This window comes from Meles meles, chromosome 12 (genome assembly GCF_922984935.1).
Source record: "Meles meles chromosome 12, mMelMel3.1 paternal haplotype, whole genome shotgun sequence".
Taxonomy (NCBI): Eukaryota; Metazoa; Chordata; class Mammalia; order Carnivora; family Mustelidae; genus Meles; species Meles meles.
This window is the reverse complement of record NC_060077.1, coordinates 35,915,295-35,936,754: the sequence shown is the minus strand read 5'-3', so window position 1 is coordinate 35,936,754 and position 21,460 is coordinate 35,915,295. Positions and strand designations below refer to the sequence as shown.

The 21,460-nt window shown below is 40.4% G+C and overlaps 1 protein-coding gene across 5 annotated transcripts in view; it reads right to left on the bottom strand.

Annotated features, from left to right (window-relative positions):
- Positions 1-21,460, bottom strand: part of PIEZO2 (piezo type mechanosensitive ion channel component 2) — a 456,862-nt gene that overhangs the window by 11,038 nt on the left and 424,364 nt on the right. For all 5 annotated transcript variants that reach the window (XM_046025850.1, XM_046025845.1, XM_046025846.1 and 2 more), the window contains 7 exons: positions 19,958-20,140; positions 14,981-15,233; positions 13,879-14,011; positions 11,764-11,911; positions 11,452-11,666; positions 5,778-5,936; positions 3,727-3,874 (listed from right to left, as the gene is read on the bottom strand). In XM_046025850.1, the coding sequence (XP_045881806.1) occupies positions 3,727-3,874; positions 5,778-5,936; positions 11,452-11,666; positions 11,764-11,911; positions 13,879-14,011; positions 14,981-15,233; positions 19,958-20,140 (1,239 nt within the window). The remainder of the gene's footprint in view (positions 1-3,726; positions 3,875-5,777; positions 5,937-11,451; positions 11,667-11,763; positions 11,912-13,878; positions 14,012-14,980; positions 15,234-19,957; positions 20,141-21,460) is intronic.

The following is a 21,460-nucleotide window of genomic DNA, read 5'->3' as shown; positions in this document are numbered from 1 at the left end:
GGGTCCTGGGATTGATCCCGCATTGGGTTCCCTGCTCAGTGGGAGCCTGCTTCTCCCTCTCCTTCTGCCCCTCCCCCCACTAGTACTCACGCTCTCTGTCTCTCTCTCTCAAATAAATAAATAAAAAAAGAAAAGTCAACTATGACTAGAACCAAGTGGCCTGCATTTGTGGGTGTTCATATGCCAACACTCTGCCTTTCAGGAAATTGTTCTGGCTTCATAAGCATATTCATAAAGCCCCTGGAGCACAGTATATTCAACCCAGAGTAATCCCCAAGAAAAGTCAATGTTAAAAGAAGCTTACTTCTCTGCTTCACACTAGACAAGAGATTGTCCCTGGTAAGGCTTCAGTCTCCGATGGGACAGAGTGGAAATGAGTCCCAGATTTGCTCAGACTCCCTTGGTGCTGGCCTCCCCAACACATAAGTTCTCAGAAAGCTCTACCAGGTGTGATTTAAAATATTGATACTCTGAAATACCCTTTGACTTAGCATAAGATAGAAGTATACATTTAAGTAGGGGTGATACATTAAACAAGGCTTTTTATTTCTTGAAGATAAAATAACAGCAATGATTGTAAACTTTTCATGGGCAGGAATACCTAGAGTTCCAGGGCAGAGCGACACCAGCCTTCACAAGGAGGACAGACAATGGGTGTCACCTCTCACCATGGTATTAAGAAGGTTGTCACCTGTTGGCTCAAAGACAGTGAAAGGCTTGTAAGAGCCAACAAATGGGGCAGAAACAGCTGTTTCCATGAAAAGTGACCCCGTATCAACATGGGACAGTCCTGTGAGCTCTGACGGAGAGACTACCTCATAAGAACTCCCCACCCATTCATCCAGCAGAAGTAGTATCTCACTGTTTCCGGTGCCCCTGGGGTCGGGCCCTGACTCTTGGGATGTCGTCCTTCCCCCTTGCTGTCAACACATGAACTCATTTATTTCGTGGAGAGGTCGAGCTATGTGGTATGTTTATTCACTGCTCATCTTTCTCTAGCTTCCTGTAGGATGGCCGGTCCTCTTCCCTACTAACTTGTTCACCCAGGCCTCTGATTCCATGCTTTCCAGGCCCCAGACCACCCCAAGCACCAACCCCCCCTGCCCCGCCCTGATCCCCACCCGGACCTTCTTCCTTTGGCTTTAATACTAAGAACTTTTGCTTTTCTTTTTTCTACTATTCTTTTCCTTAACACCTATAGAGGTACGGATCCTCTCCATTCTAAAGTTATCCTCTCAACTTGCTTCTCCCTTGAACTGATTCTCTCTCTGGCCTTTCTCTTGCCTGTGCTTGGTCCCTTTGAAAAGGCAGCCACAGGATGACCTGTCAGCAAGTCTGTCCAGTGGCATCCGGCCCACACTGCCCATCTGCAGAATTGTGAGCAAAGGAATTGGTGGTTATTTTTCATCCACTGAGTTTGGGGTGCCTGGGTGGCTCAGACAATTAAGCAAGGGACTAGCTCAGGTCATGATCTCAGGGTCATGAGATCAAGCCCCATGTTGGGCTCTGTGTTTGGCATAGGCCCTGCTTGAGTTTCTCTCTCCCTCACTCTCTGCCCCTCCCTGATCTGCATGGTCTCTCTCTCTCTAAAAAAAAAAATATATATATATATATATATTTATTACATATTATATATTTAATTTATTCATTTTAAAAAATATATTTAATTAATTGATTAATTAATTATATATTAATTCATTAGATATTATAGATAATAAATATTTTATATATTTATATATAAATATATATTATATGTATGTGGTATGTTTATTCACTGCTCATCTTTCTCTAGCCTCATAAGAACTATATATATATATATATATATATATATATATATATATATATATATGTTTTTTAGGCCACTATGTTTGAGGCTGTTTGATTGCAGCCATAGACAACTGATATGGTAATTGTTGAATGAATAGCTCCTGGGGCTGGAGATGAACCTGTACCTCCCAGCAGGGAGGGTCCAGGGTGTGAGTTCTCCTAGTGTCACCGTGTATACATACATGGATACCTCCTGAGGCAGCCAAGCTGTGATGGGATAGCTTCGATTGTTAGAAAGCTCTTCATATCCCACTGGAACTTACCAGAGCTTTTGCCAACTTGTCTTTTTTTTTTTTAATTTAATTTTTTTCAGTGTTCCAAAATTCATTGTTCATGCACAATACCCAGTGCTCCATGCAATATGCACCCTCCCAAACTTGTCTTAAACTCTGTTATCTTGAGCCTTGCAAATAAATTCAGACATTTCCTCTATTTCCCAGTATTTCAAATAGTTACAAATGCGTATTGTTTTTGCCTCCTTCCATTTTTTTCTACTTCAGAGAGAACAATTCTTGGTTCTTTCTACTCTTCTTCATCTGTCATGATTTCCAGGTGCTTTGTCACCAGGATTGTTACCTTCAAAGTCCTTTTGGTAGAACAGTTCTCATATCTCTCATATTCTGTCATTTTTAAAAAAGATTTTACTTCTTTATTTGACACAGAGAGAGAGCACAAGTAGGCAGAGTGGCAGGCAGAGGGAAAGGGAGAAGTAGATTCTCTGCTGAGAGGGATGCCAATGCTGGGTTCAATCCCAGGACCATGGGATCATGACCTAAGCTAAAGGCAGCCACTTAATTGACTAAGCCACCCAGGCACCCCACCATATTCTGACATTTTATTTTATTTTTAAAGGTCTTATTTATTTATTTGACAGAGAGAGAGGGAGAGAGAGAGATCACAAGTAGACAGAGAGGCAGGCAGAGAGAGAGGGGGAAGCAGGCTCCCTGCTGAGTGGAGAACCCAATGTGGGGCCTGATCCTGGGACCCTGAAATCATGACCTGAGCCGAAGGCAGTGGCTTAACCCACTGAGCCACCCAGGTGCCCCTATTCTGACATTTTAACAGCTTTTCTGCTCCTTAAAAATCAGTACAAGCTCTATGATTTCAAGTTTATTGCCAGCCCTATCTCCTTCACTCCCACAAACCCATAAACACAGGGCCCACAGGTCAGTGGGCCCCTGCCCTATGAAGCTGAAATTCCCAGAAGCAGCAACAGAACATACTAGAAAGTATACAGACTAGAGGAAATTTTCCAAAGAGAGTATTATGGAGAAGAGAAAAAAAAAAGACATTTTATAGACATTTTATACCACCTCAGCTAATTATCGTTGAGCAGTCCTGTTGCTATTATTCAACAGACTCTTGTTTCAGATGTTAAACTTGTGAAAAAATCCAATAAATAACAGCAAATCTATCCATATTTAAATCTTAATATTCAATCTAACAGAATAATCAAATATTTGCAGTTCAATTTCCTCTGTACAAAGAAGTCATATTGTTCTGTCGCTCATCAAAGAATGAGTCAGAGGGTGAGCCTGAGTCCAAGCCACCTGACCTCAGTTTTCTCTACCGTACCACATTCCCTTCTGCTCCCCAATGAACCATTTAAGAATTATTGGGTCACACAGCAATATATCATTTCTTCTTTTAAAAATAACTACAATATACATTTGCCAAAAGGGGAAGACATCTGGACGCTACTGCTGCCTAAAGGCAACAGTGAGTCCAAAATTCCCAAGTCCAGAGGGTGGAAACCAATGGGACACTTAAAGATCCTCACTGTTTCTGTCCCCCTGTCCCCTTTTATTTGGCTACAAAACTCGCAGAGGTTCACATTAATCTCATAACCAGCCTGGATGGAAGGGAAACAAAAAGGGATAAGGCATTTTTCTGGCTTACTTTTTCGGACTCCCGCCAACATTTCAGGATGAATATGTGAGCATAGATATCCTCCACACAGATCCAGCTGGAAAGGCTCAAGGTCGTGTCTGTCCACACCCAGTCCATCACAGCCCTCAGCTCCGTCAGAAAGGGAACGAGGCGGAACCTGCCAGAAGCCACATCTTGTTAGACAGATAGCTGTGGGGTGGCCCCCATCACCCTCCCAACCCCAGGAGCTCATGTAGTTCTCTGTCATCTTAGTCCTATGACTCAGAAACAATTCTCAGGGTGACCCTTATGGTAAAATGCAACTGGGAATTACAACCTCTTTCCATCATGAGTCAATGTATAAATTAGTATTGCCCATTCATTTTTCTATTTTTTTTTCTTTTTGTTGATGGTCTTAACAAATTAGGATTCCCTTTTTATTTATTTTTTTTCTTTTTAAAAATTTTTTATTTATTCAAGAAAGAGGGTGAGAGAGAGCACAAGCAGTGGGTGGAGGGACAGAGGGAGAGGGAGAAGCAGACTGCCCATTGAGCAGGGACTTGATCCCAGGGCTCCATCCCAGGACCCTGGGATCATGACCTAAGCCGAAGGCAGATGCTTAACTGGCTGAGTCACCCAGGCACCCCAGGATTCCATTTTTAAATATGTTTGAAGGTGTCCTTTCCAATTTTTCTCACCAAAGCTTTGTAGTTTTCATTGTACAAATCTTTTTGATTAAATTTATCTCTGAATATTTCATTGTTTTTGGTGACGTTGTGAATGAGATCGTTTTCTTTGGTCCTCCCCACCCTCACGATATTTTGTTTTTAGCATATGGAAACACCACTGATTTCTGGGTGTTGATTTTACTGCCTGCAAATTATACTGAATTCATTGATTACTTTCAACAGTTCTCTGGTTGAGTCTTTAGGATTTTCTATATTTCAGAACATATCTTCTGCAAAAAAAAACCCCATAATTTTACTCTTTTATACATTTGCTTATGAGAATTTGTTGGTCAGAGGATTATTGAACATTGGGGTTTTGCTGCTGAATGAGATAGGAAAAGTTAAACCTAACTGGTGCCTGAAAGATGAGGACAAATGATTGCAGTCAGAGGGAGCAGGACATGTGTTTGGTGGCACACAGTAGAGCCCACACCTGGTGGATGTAGTCAGTGCCCAAGTTTAATAAGATTCTGGCTTTGCTTCTTGTATTTAGGAATGGGTTGGCCTGGGCTCCTCTTGGGTCTGGAGGCTGTTCCTTGTTTCTTGACTAACACAGAGTTTCTCTCTGGCTGGAGAGCCCAGGTGCACCTCAGCGCCTCTCCCCTAGGCCACTCAGCTCTGCCAAGTGAACACTAATCCAACACCTGGAAGAAATACCAGGCCATCCTCAGACCAACACCAAATGACTCACTGAGCATGTACGACAGCTCTTCTGTGACTATGTCACCATCCCTAGGTCTGGTACAATTGAAAAACCAGCAGTGCCATGAGCAGCCTGGCCTTTTATGCTGTGGTACAATTTCCAAGGGAACAGAGAGGAGCTACTACCAAAGAAATCCTCAACAAAGAGCCAATATGCTTCGTTTGAGTAGCTAACTTACTATCAGGAACAAGTCATGTGACATTTAGTTTGACACTAGGTGGAATAAATGGCCCTCGTCAATGGAGGCACATATTGTAAACACAAAATCCCAACGGTATTTTGAAAGAGTCCAGATTCCAAATTTCTGTTCCATTGTGCCCAGAAATATATTAATACTTAGAGATCATGTATCCCTATTTCTCATCCTGAAATATTACCACAGTAATTACTCAGGATACAGCAATAGAACATTAAGCCATGTGGCTGATTCTAGAACAATATACTGGTCAGGTTGTGTCAATTATCCACAGGAATTTACTTAAGGAGGCATATCTGTCTTTTGTCGAACATCATGAAGAGTTCTGTCATGTTCCATATTGCTATGTCAGCGTTCTGCACCTTCCTGTTTCTTCCTGAGGAAAACAAATGCCTTTCTCTTTCCAGCCTCCCCTCCGTGAGTGACTGTGGCAATACAGAGTGCCCTTTCTTACCCTTGAAACAAGAAGAGGTTGACATAATTGTAGCTCTTGGTGAGGAAGTTTCCAAGGACTCGTGTTGGGTAGCCACAACGGATTTGGTAGGCAGACAACCCGAAGTAAACACATTTCACAAAGTACCAAAGCTGAGCAACCAGGTTTTGGCTGAACTTCCTAAAATGTAAAAACACAGGAAAGTGAAATAATGGTACAACAGCACATCAGTTTAGGATTAAAAAAAAGAAAAGCCTAACTGACCCTCTGGCACTCAGAGTCAATCCAGCCAATTGTAAGGAATCCTCTGTACATAGATAAATTTAAAGGCAAAAAGTAAGGTAAGAAAATCTAATAATTAAAAAAAATATATATATATAAATGGTGCCTCCAATGTATTAGTGTATTATTCAGTTTTTTATACCGTAATTAAACTCATTTATTTTAAAGCAAATTTACTAATATTTTCTCCCAACATGGAAGATGCTGCTACCATGTTCCAAATCAAAGCTCATCAAAAAATGCATTTTTGGAGGACATTGGGAGAAGGAGAGGAGAAGGAAGTTGGGGGAAATTGGAAGGGGAGGCGAACCATGAGAGACTATGGACTCTGAGAAACAACCTGGGGTTTTGAAGGGGCGGGTGGGAGGTTGGGGGAACCAGGTGGTGGGTAATAGGGAGGGCACGTGTTGCATGGAGCACTGGGTGTTGTGCAAAAACAATGAATACTGTTACGCTGAAAAAATAAATAAATTAATTTAAAAAATGCATTTTTTTTTACTACAAAGGACCCATAAATGGAAGATGTAGGAGAAAGTATTCTGAGAAGTGAATTACCTCCTCCCCCTGTTTTTTTGTTTGTTTGTTTTTGTTTTTGCTATATATATATAGAGAGAGATAGGTCATTGATTAACAAAGTTTTAAAACCCAGATGTGGGTTCCAGTTGTGTTTATAAACCATAGCAATTACTCCTCAAGACATCATGATCAAGACATCCATGATTTTATTTGAAGATTTTCCCTACCTCTGAAAATCTATGATTCCATGATCTAACATTCTTTTCTTTTTTTTATTTTTTATTTTAAAGATTTTATTCATTTATTCGACAGAGAGAGATCACAAGTAGGCAGAGAGGCAGGCAGAGAAAGAGAGGATGAAGCAGGCTCCCCACCAAGGAGAGCGCCTGATGCGGGGCTTGATCCCAGGACACTTGGGATCATGACCTGAGCGGAAGGCAGAGGCTTTAACCCTCTGAGCCACCCAGGTGCCCCCTAACATTCTTTTCTTAATGATGTCTCCAACAATAGAGATCACAGTCCTTTCTTGTGGGGAATAATTGATGAAGAGACCCACAGTGCTGGACAGTTCATAAATACTAGGATAAGTTGGAGGAAAAACTTGGTGGAACTAAATTTCACAGCAGAAACAAATCTGAAACACTTTTCAAAGGAGGGTGAGCCACAGGACCATTTTTAACTTTGGATTAAGGCAGAATTCTACAAGAATATCAAACATAGTCAATACATGTTTAAAAGGAAATGAAACATGAGACTTTTGACTCGGCAAGCACTAGCTAGGTATCATTTTCCCTGGGTTTAAAATAAAGAGCAGCACTTAAAGTTTTTTACACCTGTAGTATATTAATCTTTGTATTTTGGATTTGTCTTGTTAACTTTTAATTTTAACATTAGAAGAAGACATGTGTTATTTTTTAGCTGAAAATAGCTATTTAGTTGAACAGATCTAAGAACCGTCCAGGAACACATGAATCTTTGTGTCCCAGGGGCCTGGGAACCTCCATGTAGATCTCAATACATAGAAATCTCCAAAATATTGCTTATAAGTGTCTCTGCTGTGAAGAAACCAGCTTTGGTATTTCAGTTTCTAATAAATTAAAAATATTTGACCATGATCTAGTACTTGACAAGTTATTAATAAATACATCAGATACTTTACAGAGAGCCCATCTCAACCATCCCTTTCTTCTTCCTTTCTGGGGCTGTATCTATTGGTATTGTAGTAGGAAAGAACATTCTTTTAATTCTGCAGGGAAATGCCCTTGGCTTTTACAAATAATTTGTACAATAACTGCATGAGGAAAAACTCTATATTTATCAAAATTATAATCAAAGACGTAAAACTGTATTGTCTTCTAGTCCTTCTAAAAGGACCAACCCATATTGTGATGAGCACTGGGTGTTATATGTTAAGTGATGAATCACTAAATTGTATACCCCAAACTCATTTTTCACTGTATGTTAACTAGCTGGAATTTAAATAAAAACTTAAAAACAAACAAACCAACCTTTCCCTTCCTACAACCTTAAAATGAATCAAGTTGGAATAAATCACAGTTAATCCGTAGTCACTGAAGTAATCGTGTCAGATCTAATTAAGGACATTAAGTTTGTCCCATATTGAAAGACCTATTTCTTTGGTGATCTCTCCATTTTTTATTGCTGGAGGCTGGAATCATGCCTTACTCATCTCTCCATCGTCCAGAGCTCCGGCCACACAGGGCTTTGTTAACTGTAGGCACCTAATGAAAGTCTGTGCACTAAATCATATGCATATACACAAGAAATGCCATTTTTCAGTTTAATTATTCAAAACATCAGAGCTTCCTGATACTCAATATTATAACCAGTAGCCATAATTTTTTTCTGTATGGTTTAGAACATTCCAATGTGTACCTTCCCTTACTCTTTTCCTGTTTTGAGAGGATTTAGACAATATGACTATTAATGAATGTTTTCTTTTGCACAATAATGAATTAAGTTTTCAGTAACAATATCTGGAGAAAAAAATGAATCATTTTCATGTTAACAAGTGACGGCAGCATAACCAGAACCTATGGATATGTCATGTTTCATGGCAAAGAAGACTTTATACTTGAGACTGGTTAAGGTCTTCAAGGTAGAGAGAGTGCCCGGGTTATCCAGGTGGGCTGTATCTAATTAATGGACCCTTAAAGGGAGAAATATTTCGCAGCTGTGCTCAGAAGCAGCCAAGATGGCAGAGGAATGTTCAGAATGATGCAATAAGGAGAGGACTCCATGCACTGAGGTTGCCTTAAAGACTAAGGTGGGGCCATGAGCCAAGGAAGGCATCTCCAGAAACTGGAAAAGGCAAGTAAAGGGATTCTCTCCTAGAGACTTTATTTTTTTGTTATTTTATAAAGATGTTATTTATTTATTTGAGAGAGAGTGAGTGAGCAAGAGCAGAAACAGAGACAGAGGAGAAGCAGGCTCCCAACTGAGCAAGGGAGCCCGATGTGGGGCTTGATCCCAGGACCCTGGGCTCATGACCTGAGCTGAAGGTAGTCATTTAACCAATCGAGCCAGCCCAGCGACCCACACGAGGGCCTTTAGAAAGGAATGCAGCCCTGCCAACATCTTGATTTTAGTCTAGTGAGACCTGTATCAGACGTCCGGCCTACACAACTTTAAGGTAATAAATTTATTTTGTTTTAAGCCCTTAGTTGGTGGTAATTTGTTACAGCATCAATAAGATGCTGTATTGATGTTACAGCATCAATAAGAAACTCATACAAGCGGGAATGACCCAACTATTTGGTGATTTGATCCTGCTAAAGGATTCTCTAGGGCTTCGCCATTGCCATAGTCCTGGAAGCATCAGGCTTTGTTGAGGACTGTTCTATCGAGACAGGGCAAGATCGATGTTCTGGAGCTCTCTTCTGGGGGGGTGAAAAAATTAAATTCTTTTCATAAGTGCATAATGAATAGTAGGTTATATTATTTTAACAAACCTGCTTGGAAGTGAGATTAGGATGCTCCTCATGGGAGGAAAGGTGTAGCATACAATAGGATCAAGAGGTCTGTGATTGGGATCTGGTCTCACTACTAGCTAGCTGAGTGACTTTGGGAGATGAGATCCCTCTTCTGTTTTGTTTTCACCCACCTTCATCTGTGGAATTAGTAGGTCTAGAAATATTTTAAAGGTCTCTTTCACTCTGAAATTAAGAGTTTCTAGGAAGGCTGATGGAGAATGTGTGTTGATGTTTTCAAATGTCACAGAAATAATCAACATTCATCATCCAACTACCATGGGTGTTGAATGTAGTTTATTTAGAAAATATTTATTTAGAAAATCACATTTATTCTATTTTAAAGACTAACAAATAAGATCCACAATGTTCTCATGAATAAATTCTAGTATTTTTACAAAACGTTTGCCTTAATCTGAATCATTTTTATCAGCCAACCTATGTTCATTCTCCCCATACACAGTGTGGCATGAAAAACTTACTGGGCTGTTGGTAGTCTTCTGGGGGAAAAAATACTTTCTTTACTTAGTTCTACTTCAGACTCATGGAAAATTATCCTAATTCCATTCTCCCTTTTAAAACATTTGCATTGCCACTAAAATCAAAAGGTTAGAGCCTAGCCCACTGGGTGAGAGCAGACAAGTAGCTCTAACATTGTCAGAAGAGATCTGAATTTCCTTGTTAGGAAAGACATCTGAGTCAAGTTATGAAGCACGTAAGTGAGAGAAGTTTTCATTACTTTCTAGTCACACTTTGGAAAAGCATTAGCCAGCCTGATTGGCTTGTTATTCATGAGCTTGAGTTATGATAAAAAGATCAATTTTCCTGTTAAACGTGAAGACTTTTAATGATATGTTAATTAAATAGATCATTATTATTACATTATAGGGGTGCTCCCACATCCTCTAGTGCTGACTCTTTGCTCCCATTACCTCCCATTTATACTAGTCCCCCTTGTTTCTCTTCTATCCACTGACCCACCATTTGCTCATGCATTAAGCACCGGCTTGGTCCCAAGTAGTATTTCCAGAGGAGGCAGCCTGGGAAATCTAGAGTGAGGAGAGAGTGGGTTGGTTGTGGGTCAGAAGAGCATCGAGCCTCCTTTGAGGTGCAGGAGAATGTGGTGCCCTCTAAGTAACTAAAGAGGTTCAATATGGCTGGAGATCGAATTTCAAGGAGACAGAGGGAAATGCAGGAGCCAGCCACTTCTAAGGATCTCACTAGCTCTTTCCCCATCGACCTTTAGTCTCCTCTTTTTATGTGCCTCTCCCACTCCAACCTCATCTCTAGTGCATCTTAACCAGCACCAATAGCTTTATTAACAATGGCAGCATCATGGCGTCATGGAGATGAACGCTTCCCTCTCCTACCGTCTCCCTGTCAGGTGCTTTCCAAACTCTGTCACGTTGCTGCTTACAACTACCCTATGTGGCAGACACCACTGTCCTCTGCCACCCACCACCCCTCTATATTTTCTTCTACTAAAAGGTCTCCATTTTTTTTATCCACTGTTCATATGACATAGTTTGATATCCTCTCATTCTCTTAGGAATGCCTGTAAGACCATGCCCCAGTTCATCTCTGTCTACTAAGGTATGGAGACAATGACAATGGGAGAATCCTGGTTTACTCAGATCTCTAAGGTTGTCACTCCTCTCATTCTGAATACCCTATTTCCATGAATACATATGGACATGCAATAAAATGCTTTTGAGGAATCAGTTCACATTTTGGAGTCACACTGAATTTAATGCTGATGAAGACCTCTCACTTTTCCAACCCATGGTGCTGTTCTGTCATGCCTCCATCTGTACCTGGTGATTTTGTTGTGGCCATGCCTATGGGATGATAACCTTCTGGAATATATTTGCATTATAGGGGGTACACGTCTCCAGCTTCCACCTTACCTCTCAGTCACACCAGGCAGGATGAAGAACATCCAGAAATGAATTCCAAACACGAGAATGACCTGAAAAATGACCTTTCCCAGTACAGTCTTCCTCAGGTATAGGGCTCGGTCCACCACCATGGTTCCAAACTGAATGAGGACCATCACCAAAAACGGCCCAGGAACTTGGTCCTCCGACAGTGAAGAGGTGATGTCTGCCGCTGCTGAGTGTTTCTGGTAAGGAAACAACAGGTTCACCCATGAGTGGCATTTCACAGGACAGCATCCCTCTTACTCATTGGACGTGTGGTGGCATTTGTCCCCAACCTACCCCGAAGGCCCAGAAGCCAAAGACGATGATGACAAAGTCAACAGTGTCAGCCAGGAACATGAGCACATACACGTCGGTCACAGCACTGTAGTCTGGGTGGATGAGGTCATAGAAGAACTGTCTGATGGGCACATATATTTGCAGAGTCCTGCAAAACAGAGACCCCCCAGCACTTGCTTCAGGAGGGGCGGATGGGAGGAATGACCAGATATTGCCATCATTCCATTCCTCTGCATCCCTCTTTCCAAGCAGGTCACACCTCCCTCTTCAGGCTCAGCAGAGTCGGCTACAGAGGGTTCCTGCTCTAACAAAGAGCATAGACAAATTCCTTGCCAAGGAAGGCACTCTAGCCCTCTTTGCTGATGAGACCACAGGCCTCTTCTCATGCTTGAAGCATAACAGTGGTCTCAGGACTCAAGGTGCGGGCTTTGTCATCCGATTCAATGACTCCCTCTCTGGGAGCCCCTAAGCATGCTCCCTAGTTCTCTGTGTTTTTATTTCCTCTACCGGAAAACTGGGGTAAGAAGCAGACCTGAGACTCAGGGGTGGGGTGAGAATTGTATGGGGCTACATGGCAGTGCTTAGACCTGGAGTCTGACTCAAACACCAGGGACACATTAGGTAGTCCCTGCTCCTCTCCTGTTTGGGTCCTGTGCCCCTCCTTCTTCCCAGGTGGTGCCTTGGGCTTTTGACTGCACCTTGTTCTGTCCAGCCTCTGCCTTCAATTCAAGGCCATGTTCAGTTTGGATGGCCCACCTGGTCTTGGAGCCCACATTCAGGGCTATCCCTCCAGAACCTCCTCCATTCCTATGGCTCATCTGCTGCTCTGTGTCCCTGGCACTTGGACATGGGATGGCGAGCATTTTGCTGGAGACCAGCTGTGTGACATAGGACCTTAGTTTCCACTCTCTTGGTTGAGAGTGTTTCTCTAAGTCCCTTCCAACTTTGACATCATACCCCTGTCTGTCTGGTTGGGTTTTAGCATGATGATGCTTGGGAAATCCTGAACCAGGAATCCTGAAATCATTTATTCTATTCAAATGGGAAAACTGTGTTTATAAACATAATGGATATAAAAGTGAAACACACTGAAAACTGATTTTTAAAAGCAACACATCCCCTCACACCTGTTAGAATGGTTATCATCACAAAGATAAGAAATAACAGGTGTTGGTGAGGATGTGGAAAGAAGGGAACCCTCGTGCACTGTTGGTAAGAATGTAAATTGGGGCAGTCATGGTAGAAAACAATATGGAGGCTCCCCCCAAAATTCAAAATAGAACTACCATATGAGACAGAAATTCCACTTCTGGGTATTTATCTGAAGGAAATGAAAACTACTAACTCAAAAAAGATGTCTGCACCCCAGGTTCAGTGCAGCATTATTTACAATAGCCAAGATAGGGAAGCCACATAAGTGTCCATTGATGGATAAATGGAAAACAAAAATGTGTACATACACACACAATGGCATACATCGAAATATATATATTATACATGGAACAAGTCAGAGACTATCAGATAACATACGATCTCGCTAATATATGGAATCTAAAGAAAAATCAAAATCAAAAATCCATACTCATAAATACAGAATACATAAATACATAAATAAAAAAAATAAAAAATAAATACATAAATAAAACTCTGGTTGTTGCCAGAGTGGGGGCTGGGCAAATGGGTGAAGGGGGTCAACGCATACAATCTTCCAGTTATGAAATAAGTTAGTCTTGAGCTGTAATGTGCAGCCTGGTGACACCAGTTAATTAATCCTGTACCATACATTAATCTTAAATAGACTCATCATAAGAAAAAAAATTTGTGGCTATACATGGTGATGAACGTTAGCTAGACTATTGTGGTAATCATTCCCCAGCATTTGCATATATCGAACCATTATGTTGTACACCTCAACTTAACCTGGTATTATATGTCAGTTATATCTCCATTAAGAACAATAAGATAACGGGTCATTTTCTTCTGCCCTAAGCAGATGGTATCTGTGATATGAGAAGTAACTTCTCTGCGCTTTAGTCCTGGTTTATATCAAACAATTGATACCAGCTTCCTGGCCCTAAAATAAAACGCCCCATGCAAGTGTGTTCAGGCACTCACTTCTTTATGGTAAATGCTTTTGCTTTGATTAAATGTTCTTGAAGCTTTTCCATATAAAGTTCCCTTTTGCTTTTCTGCTTGATGCTTAAAACACTGCTTCCTTTTTGACTGCTGTTCCTTGTGCTTGTGCTGCCTAGAAATACAAAAGAAATACAGTAGAAATACAAAGAAACCAAGATGTTCTGAGTTACGGGTTTGTTGACATAAGAACCGCAGAAACCCCTGGAAACCCCTCCAGGGCGGAGGGATGGCGTGAAGTGGATTTAGAGGGTGCGCAGAGACAGGTGCCTGTAAGAAGAATGACTTAGGATTTGGAACCTGCAGTTTCAACCTCTGTCTCCCCAGTAAAATGCATCTGTGGGCTTCTACACCCAACACTCGCTCTTTCTGAGGTTGTTATGGGATCTTTTTCCCCGGAAGAAAGAGAATGGAAGAAGGGACCCCAGGATGTGGGGTTTCCAGATTGGGTCCATGACCCAAGCCTTTTTCATGTCTAGATTTCTCTAACTGCAAAATGAATATCGGATGACTGCCAGTGTCTGCCTGAAAAGCGTATTCTGAAGATGAATATGCAGGTGTCTGGAAAGCTTCAGGCAGGAGTACTATACATACAAAAACCCATTTTCTCCAAGAGTGGCAACTATCAGGCCTATCTGCTGGTGATACTCACTAGTTCGTAAGAAATGAACAAGAGTATAAATAGTTTTGCTAAAAGTTCCCTTGATTAAATGTACAAATATTTTCAAAATGAATTGTGCTTTATAGCATTCTGGACACACCCAGCAGAATTCTCTGGATATGACTTAAAAATTAGCATGTGCCCACACGGGCAGTGTCCTGGCACCTTTGCACAACTACCCGAAGTCTTTGTCCTGGGAAGGAATCAGACATTTTGAAGAATGAAGTGACCGTCCCAGGTCACACAGCTGAGACAGGATCTGAACTCGGGTCTGTCTGATTTCAAAGTACTTTCTTCTCGTATCACAACATATCTCTTTGATAGCACCCAGTAAACCCTTTAGCAGAGACCCAGATCGCTAGTACCAAAAGAACCAGAAAACTTAGGAGTTACTCTAGCCTAAAGATATCTTGTGACAGATACCTCTTTGGGACCTATTGGAAGAAAAGCTGGATCTGGGGGATATCTGGGAGCTGCTTCCCGATCGCTTCCTCCGGATGGCGGAAGGCTGCTCTGGGAAGGACACGTGTACCGACTCTGCCGACGCAGCCAGGTTGATGGATTTCAGAGAATCGGAGGAGGCTCTCCTGCCACGACTGAGGGAGAGCTCATCATCTGACTCTTCTTTGTCCATGCCACTGTCAGTGATGTCATCTTCATCCCACAAGCCATGGCACTGAGAAAGCATAAGGGACAACTCAGGGGGGCGTTCCAAGGGAGGGAGCTACATTCTTCCCCACAGTATTGCATCTCCCATGATTAGAAAGCCAAACGTGAGGTACGGTGACTGTAGTTGGTGACACTGTATTATATAACTGACATGTGCTGAGTTAGAATTTAAGTGTTCTCATGGAGGTTCCTCAAAATGTTGAAAATAGAACTACCCTATGACCCAGCAATTGCACTACTGGGTATTTACCCTAAAGATACAAACATAGTGATCTGAAGGGGCACGTGTACCCCAATGTTTATAGCAGCAATGTCTACAATAGCCAAACTATGGAAAGAACCTAGATGTCCATCAACAGATGAATGGATAAAGAAGATGTGGTATATATACACAATGGAATACTATGCAGCCATCAAAAGAAATGAAATCTTGCCATTTGCGATGATGTGGATGGAACTAGAGGGTATCATGCTTAGTGAAATAAGTCAATCGGAGAAAGACAACTATCATATGATCTCCCTGATATGAGGATATGGAGAAGCAACATGGGGGGTTAGGGGGATAGGAGAAGAATAAATGAAACAAGATGGGATTGGGGGGGAGACAAACCATAAATGACTCTAAATCTCACAAAACAAACTGGGGGTTGCTGGGGGGAGGTGGGGTTGGGAGAGGGGGAGGGGGTTATGGACATTGGGGAAGGTATGTGCTATCGTGAGTGCTGTGAAGTGTGTAAACCTGGCGATTCACAGACCTGTACCCCTGGGGATAAAAATACATTATATGTTTATAAAAAAAAAAATTGGAAGGGGAGGCGAACCATAAGAGACTATGGACTCTGAAAAACAACCTGAGGGTTTTGAAGGGTCAGGGGTGGGAGGTTGGGGGAACAGGTGGTGGGTAATAGGGAGGGCACGTTTTGCATGGAGCACTGGGTGTTGTGCAAAAACAATGAATACTGTTACGCTGAAAAAGTAAATAAATTAAAAAAAAAAGAATTTAAGTGTTCTCACCAAATAAATAAATGAATAAATAAATACATAAATAAAGGAAAAGACCAAAGAACACAGATACATATGGAAGGTGATGGGATTCCATGGAAGGGATCCTTTCACAATGTCTACGTAAATCACATCACTGCGGGGTACACTTTAAATATAGTATAATTTTTTGTCATTCATACTGCAGTAAAGTGGATAAAAGATTAGAAAACCAATGGATTCTAGGACAGCTTTTTATCTAGATGTTTGTGATGGTCACAGTAGAAGGGGAATGAGAGAGTGTAGGTCATAAGAGTATGGCTCATTAACTGACATGGAGGTAAATAACATTTGGCAGATGAGGTAAGGTGAAATTAGAATCACTTGACATGTTCCTGAGTGAAAGCACTTTTTAGAACATCCTTCTCTGTGCTTACAAGTAGCATTTTAAATATCAGTGGGTGAATTTACTCCCATGGCCCCAGGTTCACCAAGTATCTATACTTGAATAATGATGCTTCCCTCCATCAACATACACAGAAGATATGAACCCCTGGATCACACGTGGCTGGGTCAGGAAAAGTACTGCAAATGCTTTACCCCAAAAATATTGGTCCTCATATGAGACAGGGATTATGATGCACTCTGCAGAGTCTGGATTTTGCTTCAAAGAATAAGCAAAAGGGCCTGGTAGGACAGATAGGAGGAAGGACAGCAGAAGAGGTTGAGAAAAACCAGGGACCTTGCTGGTGCAAGATGCTACCTGGATAGAAAATCGCCCTTCCAATGAACTTCCTGCTTCAGCTCAAAGCCACCCAATGAGCCCACTATCTTTTGGGTTCCCAGCCTGCCAAGCTATGCATTTATTCCCTAAGACCTTGCCCAGTCCTCCCTCTGACACAGGCTATAGAGGACAAGAGCTCCAGGCCAATTTGCCAAAATTCAGTTGGTCAAAAAATAACTTGGAAAATGATCAATTCATTAAAAGAAAAGGAGGTTGGGGCAACCTGAGGGTTTTGAAGGGTCAGGGGTGGGAGGTTGGGGGAACAGGTGGTGGGTAATGGGGAGGGCACGTTTTGCATGGAGCACTGGGTGTTGTGCAAAAAGAATGAATACTGTTACGCTGAAAAAATAAATAAAATGGAAAAAAAAAAGAAAAAAAAAAAGAAAAAGTTACCTAACTTACAGGCTTCTTAAATATATATAAATACATTATTTGTAAAAGATATTCAATGGATGTTATTCTTATAAACATAGCAAACATTCTAGATTTTCAGAATGGGAATTTTCAACTTCTATTAATTTCTTTTAAATCATTTTAAAAGTTGCTTCTTCTTTTGCCAACATTTGAACATACTTAGATTCTTTCACTACTTTCGTAGTAGCATATTTGTTAGTGAACTCTTCCAATTATTTATAAAATTTCTAGCAACTCATACCAAATAGGATAGTTTTAACCACTTTTGGAAATTTCCATATGGTTGGAGTTGTTTGGTTTCCATAGCAGCATTGTTTAATAGGTTTGCAAAGCTGTAGGGTAGTTTTGTCTTCCTATGAAAAGATTTGTCATTCCAAAAACTATTTTTCATTTCACTAGCCAAAATTTAATAAGCATAATAGTACCTCAAATACATTCATCATAAGTATGAAATATTCTGAGAGGAAATCAGAGTAAGTGTATCAATATGAAACACCAACATTTTGCTTATTGTATGCTTTAAGTTTAATTTAATTTAATTAAATTAACTATAATTAATAAATTATAAATTATTAGGTAACAATTAAATAATAATTAAAATTAATAAATAATAATCAATAAATTAATTTAATTAATTTAATAAAATTAAAATAATTTAATTAATTAATAATTTAAATTTAAGTTTAATTTAAAAACCATTTAAATATTAGTAAAAAGGCAGCACAAATGTCCAAAGATTTATAAAAGTTTTTTTAATAAAAATTTTTAATTTTTTTACTTTTTAACTTTAAAAATTTTTTTTAGAGAGAGAGTGAGCAGCAGGGGAGGGGCACAGGGAGAGGGACAGGATCTTTAGCAGGCTTCATGTTCCACTCAGAGACAAAAACAGGACTCAATCTCACGACCTTGAGATCATGACCTGAGCTCAAATCAAGAGTTGGACGCTTAACCAACTGAACCACTCAGGTGCTCCCACAAATTTTTTAAATGATGCACAAAAGGATATAGCAAGTTGTAAGGGAGTTCTGAAGTGACCAGATTTATACGGTCATGTCTTTTTTTTTTTTAATTGAGGTATAATTGACATACAACATAATGCTTCCATGTCTTAGATGCAGAAATTTAAACTTCAATTTCTAGAACTAAAATAATGATGTTACTATATTTGTTAATATATTCAGAACAAGAATTAGTAAACTGTATGAATTCAGATAATTTATCAGAAGAACTGGAAATTTTAGGCAAACTCAATTCTGGCTAACTGGTTTCCTTGGATAATATACCTTTGCAAACCCACCACTCTCCTGTGACCCAGGTATGGCTCCCCCTGAGTGGAAGGTTAGAGACTAGCACATTTTGCAAGATGGTGAAGACAGAGTTAAGATTCTGACCAAGCAATATGCAGAGGAAGCCCAGTTTGAAATAGCATACTGAGTAGGACAGAAGTCGAACACACTGTTACATATTTCTGTATGTGTGTGTGTGTGCGCGCGCGCATGTGTGTATTAACTTATGCCAGCTTGTTCTAAAAAAGAACTAATAGGGCGCCTGGGTGGTTCAGTTGTTAAGCGTCTTCCTTTGGCTCAGGGTCCTGGGATCAAACCCAGCATTGGGCTCCCTCCTCAGCAGGAAGCCTGCTTCTCCCTCTCCCGCTCCCTTGCTTGTGTTCCTTCTTTCACTGTGTCTCTCCTTGTAAAATAACTAAACAAAATCTGTAATAAACAGGAATGAATAAAGACTTGATAAAATGAAATTGGAATATTTTATAAAAAGAGACGAGATTAAAATAAGAGGTGGAAGTAAAGTAGTGACAATTGGCACATTTATACATACAATGTATATTATGCAGCAATTTCTAATTTTTAGAGTTGAGCAGTATATTTGCAAGCATAACTTATAGTTCACAGTGTACAAGAAGAAAGACCCACATGGTTTTTTCAGGGAGGTAACAAGAGTTGCTGACCCTGAGACAGGCCATCCTGTAGATAAGTCTTCCCAGAGTAGTGTAATGAATGGCTTTCTCAATAAGCTTACAAGAAGCACAGCTCTGGGCTTCACTCAACCATTTAATGTATGGTCTCTCACTGAAGCTAATAGTTTCATGGCAAGAAGTATCAAACAAAAGCAATTCTAAAAGAAGGTAGGCAGAATTTGGACTTGAGATGAGAGGCAATATGACACTTCCTAAATTGTAGCTCTCTTGTGTTCTGGCTTAAACAAGGAGCAGAATTTAGTGGATTAGACATGAAGATTTTTCACACCATCCAAGCAATTCCCACAAATATGGATTAAGTAGGATAGGTTCATAATAGAAGTAGAAACATGGGGGAATTTTCTCCCAAATTTATAACAAGTTCCATTATTGAGCACATCGCGTTAGAGGAAATGTCCACTAAATGAACACAACTGTTAAAAAAAGAAAAAGATCATACAAGTAGATGCACTCATTGGCCCCTTGGCCTCATGACCAATCCTAATGTTCAGGTTCTCCAGGAATATCACAGGTGGCTGCAATTATCAACATGTGCTGGTCAGGTGTTCATGGGCCATACCTTCAAAATTGACCGATGGAAGAAAAGAGCCAGGAGTTGGATGAGATCATAAAGAACATAACCTTCTTTCTTTTCCACTCCTATGATATTAGGTGGGTGGTAAGGTTTATCTTTGTTCAATTCCACATTCTTGTTCCAGGGAAAGAACCCAAATTGGAAGAAATACTTGACCACAATTGCCACCTACACACAGATGATGGAAATTAAAAAAAAAAAAAATTACGCCTTTTTAAAAATGGTTATATATGAAAACAGTGATATAAAAAATTAAAATATCATTTCATACTTTTTGATGATTAACAAAATTATGTGGAATAATAACATTATCATTCTCACATGGACTTTAGACCAAGAGTAGTATTTTACTCTCACTAGTGTCTCTCATTGCACATACACGAGGCCCCATCAGGTTATCCATGACACCTACTTAAATGACTTTCTCTACTTTTGAAGAGTTGGCTAATTTATATTGATTTAATGAGATATTTATATAATTATTCAGTTATTAAAAATGGTAATGAGGAAAACCTTGAACAAAAAGAAGTTTATATTTTACATATTGCTTTAATTTGTCTTCCTTCTGAGCATCTCAGGTAGTTTTGAGGCCTATTTTCACTTTCCTCTGACCTCTTTCTTCTCACCGTTTTATTGATCTCTGGAAGTTCTCCTCAAGAAGAAATAAAAGTAAATAAAACAAAAACTTGCCAGTTACGGTGACTAGTTCAGGGTATAAATATTGTAGAGAGGCTGTTTGCAATAAGGACACATGAGAAAATTGGTGTGCCTCATTTAAGCATACCTCTAACATTTGTGTCAGCACAGGTTAATTGCAATATATGCAATTCATCAATAAAAATATTTTAAAAGTCCTCTTTTGACCTAGAGTTTAGTTTTACCTCTTTTCCTGTCTCTCTCCTTCTTATAGTCAAGCTTCTGCGAAAAACAGTCCTATGCTCCTTATTGTGCTGAGCAGCACCGCCATATCCCAGATGTCAGAGCAGAAATCTGAAGATCATATTGTCTTTCCCATTCTCACTCACACCCCAAACTCTTTTAGTCACTTACTAGAACTTCTCATTTACCCACTCATCTTAGCCTCATCGCCGTTGGGTAAGTTCGCATCCTATGACCTCTCACCCAGACAGTTAAGACAGATGCCTAGTTGGTCTCCATGCCTTCACTTTCATTTTGTGTAAAACCTTGCTAAAGACAAGCATGTCTGAGTCATGCCTCTGTTCAAATATTCCCATACCAAGAGGAGAAAGTCCTGAGCATAAACTGTGTTGACATTCCTGAGATCCTGCTACTGTGCTGTTCACTCACAGCCTGCTTACCAGCCCTCACATCCACCTGTCATTCCTGGCACATGCCAGAATATCTTACGCCTTTGTTTCTTTGCATGGGTTATTCCCAATGACTTGCAGCTCCCTTTGCTTTCCATCCTTTGGTGACCTTACATTCATCCCCTAAGACTCAGGTCTAAGATGCCTTCTGCTGGTAAAT